At 30.6% G+C, this 4173-nt stretch overlaps 1 protein-coding gene across 1 annotated transcript; it reads left to right on the top strand.

Moving 5' to 3' along the window:
• The first annotated feature begins 1522 nt into the window (after positions 1–1522).
• On the top strand, positions 1523–3442 carry LOC114187579 (squamosa promoter-binding protein 1-like). Its single transcript, XM_028075857.2, has 2 exons — positions 1523–1912; positions 3099–3442. The coding sequence occupies exons 1-2, from the start codon at positions 1602–1604 to the stop codon at positions 3202–3204; spliced, it is 417 nt and encodes a 138-aa protein (XP_027931658.1). The 5' UTR covers positions 1523–1601; the 3' UTR covers positions 3205–3442.
• Positions 3443–4173: the final 731 nt, after the last annotated feature.

Below are 4173 nucleotides of genomic sequence, written 5' to 3'. Positions count from 1 at the left end.
CCTTCCTCTCCGTTTCTTTTTTTTTTCGATCCCCCCTTCTCTCTTTAATGTTGACTATAATTATTTCTCTGCTGTCGTAAGATAGTTCATGATTCTTCTGGTACTCAGAAGAGAAATAAAGTAGATGGAAACAAAAACGAGTAAAGATATGTAAGAGTAAAATAAAATAAAATAAAAAACATAATAGGTGAAAAAAACAATAAGTCTGATTATTTTTTAAAATCAATTATATTATCTTTGTGGCACACCACACCATCTAAATTAATTTTATCCTCTCATTTTCTTTTTCTTTATATTTAACCAAACACATCTCAAAAGAATCTGGTTGGATGATTGAGAGCCACTTAATATGGAAACGAGTTTTTTTTTATCAAAATAAAAAGGAATCAATGTAGTCCATGTAGATTCTCTAACTAGGCTATCAGCATGTATTATCTAGATAAAATTCCTTTCAAACAACACAAACCCCCAAGTCTTCACTATGTCTTCTTGCACCCTAGCTAATTGGAAGCTTTCACTTTATCTCAGTTTAATTCAAAAGAAAAATAAAAGAGCCCAAGATAAAATAATAGAAGAAGAAGAAGAAGAAATGAGTGGGAAAAAAATTATTTTCTTTAAAAAAAAAAGGTGAGCGGAAAGAACACTTCCATTTAATATTGTTTATTAATAAAAAGTAAATATAAAAATTAAAAAAAAAAATCCTAATGATTTTGACTGGTAATAATCTATTGGTTTCATTGATTGTGATTATAGTTATCTAAAAACACCTTTTTCTCCTTTGTTTTTGATTAACTATTTGTATACAACGATCACTTGATCACTTATATTCTGATGTATTGTTATTCATGCATATATTTTGTTTGCTTCTGTAACTTCTCATTTATTTTTCTTATACATTCACTCATTAATATTTACCTTTTCTTTCTTCATACATCTATTATCTTTTATTTTCCTAGCTTGTCCCACACCGAAAAGCTTCTCTAGGGTCCTTGTAGTGGTCACTGGTTTGACTGTATTTGATTTAAATAAGAGAAGTATAAATAAAAGAAAGAAAGAAAGAGATTAAAGTCAAAATAATATATGCATGTAAATAAGAAGAGCAGAATTTTTTTTTGCTGGTTTCGATGAACGAAAACGAAAATAAACTATACAAATATTTATATTCAATAAAAAAATACAAGTTATGCTGTCTTTAAAATATATATTTTTTTAAAGTTAAAAATGAAAAATTACCAAAAAGGGTTATTCTCATCTGATTTGAGAAAAAAAAAAAGAAAAAAACTGACATGGTAAAAGTATTAGATGTGATGGATGAGAGAAAGATGTATGTAAAATACAACTAAGATGAGAATGGGCTATGAAAAACAAAAAACAAAAGGTAAGATGAGAAAATATTGAATGTTGTTTCACTATTACCCTGGAGGTGGCAATCAATTAATGAAGACCCTAAGTGGTCCACACTCATTCCCTCATTCTATTTACCTTTCTAGTTTTTCTATTTATATGAAGTAGTTGTGGACTACTCCTTGACTTCTCCGTAACCTTTTCCAGCCAGATCATCATCATCGATCTCTCTTACTCTCCGAAATCTCCTTCAAGTTATGGATGAAAGTTGGAGTGAGGGAAAAAGGAGAATAAATTACAAGGAGGAAGAAGATGATGATGAGGAAGAGGAAGAGGAGGAGGGAAGTGAGTACGGAGAGGACGGTCGGAAGAAGAGGGTGGTGACTAACAAGAGAGGGTCCAAAGCTGGAGGCTCAATGCCACCTTTGTGTCAGGTTGATGGTTGTAATGCTGATCTCAGTGATGCTAAGCCCTACCACAGGCGTCACAAGGTTTGTGAGTACCATGCCAAGGCTCCTGCGGTGCTCATTGCAGAGCAGCATCAACGGTTTTGCCAACAATGCAGTAGGTAGGTTGACAACCTTAATCAATGTTTTCTATGCAATTTAACTGTTCCTTCATGTTGTGTCTGTGGATCCAGCTACAGTGCCTGAGTTTGTGTTTGAACAGTTAGTTTTCTTTAGAACTGTTTATGTATACCCTTTGCCCTTTCCATTCAACCCTAGCCAGAGACAAAGCTCTTAGGGTATACTTGGCTCAAGTGTCCAAAGAAACAGTATATGAAATGTGTCTGAGGTTGTTTTGTCTTTTAAATTTCATCCACTTTTGTTTTCATTTCCTACATAGCATAGAGCTAAGGAAAACGTTAACTGATAGTGTCTAACTGTATTGCCTTAGTTCTAAGAAAAAAGATTAACTCCTCCTGAACATAGTCTTGACTCTTCTTGAACATTATTATGCATTAAGGTGCATTTTATGGAATGTGTTCAAATCGAAAATCGATTACCCCAACATTTTGTGCAAAGGTATGATACATTCTTGACGCCAAACTGTTTGTGCTAAAACAGGGACACTGTCTGCGTTCAAGAGTAACATAGAATCATTCTAAATGGCAGTTACCATTCTGTCGAGAGAATGAATAGCATTTTGACTTAAGGTTTTACTTAATTTTTGGTTTCATTGTTTTTAATCCATGAAGTTGACAGACAAAAAGTGTTGATCTTGTTTCATCCATCAGATCGGAGGTCCTTCCATGAAGATGGAAAATTGGGATGATTTTAAAGCAATATGAATTATCAATCATTTTGATTTCAGCATATGATTTAGGGTAATACACACATTCATCCACTAAGAAAGAAAACTTCAAATATGTCAATCAAGAACCACCCTTTTTAAAATTTCAAGCTACTTGAATTCACAAAAATGATTTCATATAAAATAGTATTTCTTTTCACTTCTGGGAAAATGTAGGTTCAAACATGTCATTGTATAAAGTTTAGTTTAAATAATTTTCTCTCCAAGTGTTTATTAAAGAAAAAAAAAATACATATGAAATCAACTTATATACAAATTGAATTTTGTAAAAAAAATTGTCCTTTCATACTTTCACAAAAGCTGTTAATTTTACTTGATCATTTAAAAAATATCAAGATCAAATCAGTTAATGTTCATTTGTAATGAGTACTTTGTTGGAACAAGATACGATGTTGTTAAAATTCCCGATGAGTTGAGTTAGTAATATTTTGATTTTCCAGGTTTCATGAGCTATCAGAATTTGATGAATCAAAAAGGAGTTGTAGAAGACGTTTGGCTGGACATAACGAGAGGCGTCGCAAGAATGCATCTGAATATGGACATTGATGAAGTGAAGAATGAATATTGATGCAAGATAGTATAACAATAACAGCAACAAAAGAGCCTTTTTGCCATTCGGTGAGCAAGAGAAGGCAAAAGAAACAAGAACAAATAATTTAAATAATGTCTCCCATGTTAATGGCCTATGAGAAAGCTCTCTATCTTCTATCAATTTTTTTCCTATATGCTGAAATTGCTGTGCTTGTTATGTCATGAGAATATTATAAAATATCTTTTTGAAATATGTATATGTTTGTTCAATCTTTTTAGCATATATCATAAGTCTTTCTCTACTGTCTTGTACTTTAAACAGTAACAATCAGTGTTCCAAAACTAGAACAAAAATATTGCCCAAAACATGAATATAAGAATTCAACCACATACTTTTTTGAGAAAAAAACAGTTATTTGTCACTTGATCAGACAAATACAGATATTTCAACCAGTGGCCGCATTCTAACTCTAAGTAAATATTCAACATTATTACTTTTAAGAATAAATTATTTACAGTATGTTTTTCCATAAAAAAATTGCTTATTTCTATAACACTCTTCCTTTGATCTTCAATGCAATATCTTGAAATACAAACACTTATATTATATGACTCTCCAGACAATTATTTAAAAGAAAATACTTGGAAAATAAAACAAGTATGCAATATGTTATTATCTTAACAATTATATTCTCGATACATCAGCTTTCTGTTCAGATAGAGATAATGTTTCAACTAAAATCTAATTACTGTTTTTATTTATTTTTATATAAAAAAAAAGAGTTTGAGTGTTATAAAATATTAAATTGTAACGATTTATTCTTTCAAAATTCTCCTGATATAATTATGAGTTGTTAAATTCTGGTCAACTTTTATTCCAAAATCTTAACTCTAAAATTAAAATGTGATATCTAATTAATGGTATCTACTGAAGATCATAAAAAATTCCAATATTGTTATTAAATAAATCAAATCAAATCATTT

The sequence above is a fragment of the Vigna unguiculata genome, chromosome 6 (assembly GCF_037176805.1).
Source record: "Vigna unguiculata cultivar grain cowpea cultivar isolate G323 ecotype 2 chromosome 6, ASM3717680v1, whole genome shotgun sequence".
Lineage (NCBI taxonomy): Eukaryota > Viridiplantae > Streptophyta > Magnoliopsida > Fabales > Fabaceae > Vigna > Vigna unguiculata.
The sequence above is the reverse complement of the archived record's forward strand: the minus strand, read 5'-3'. Positions and strand labels throughout refer to the sequence as shown.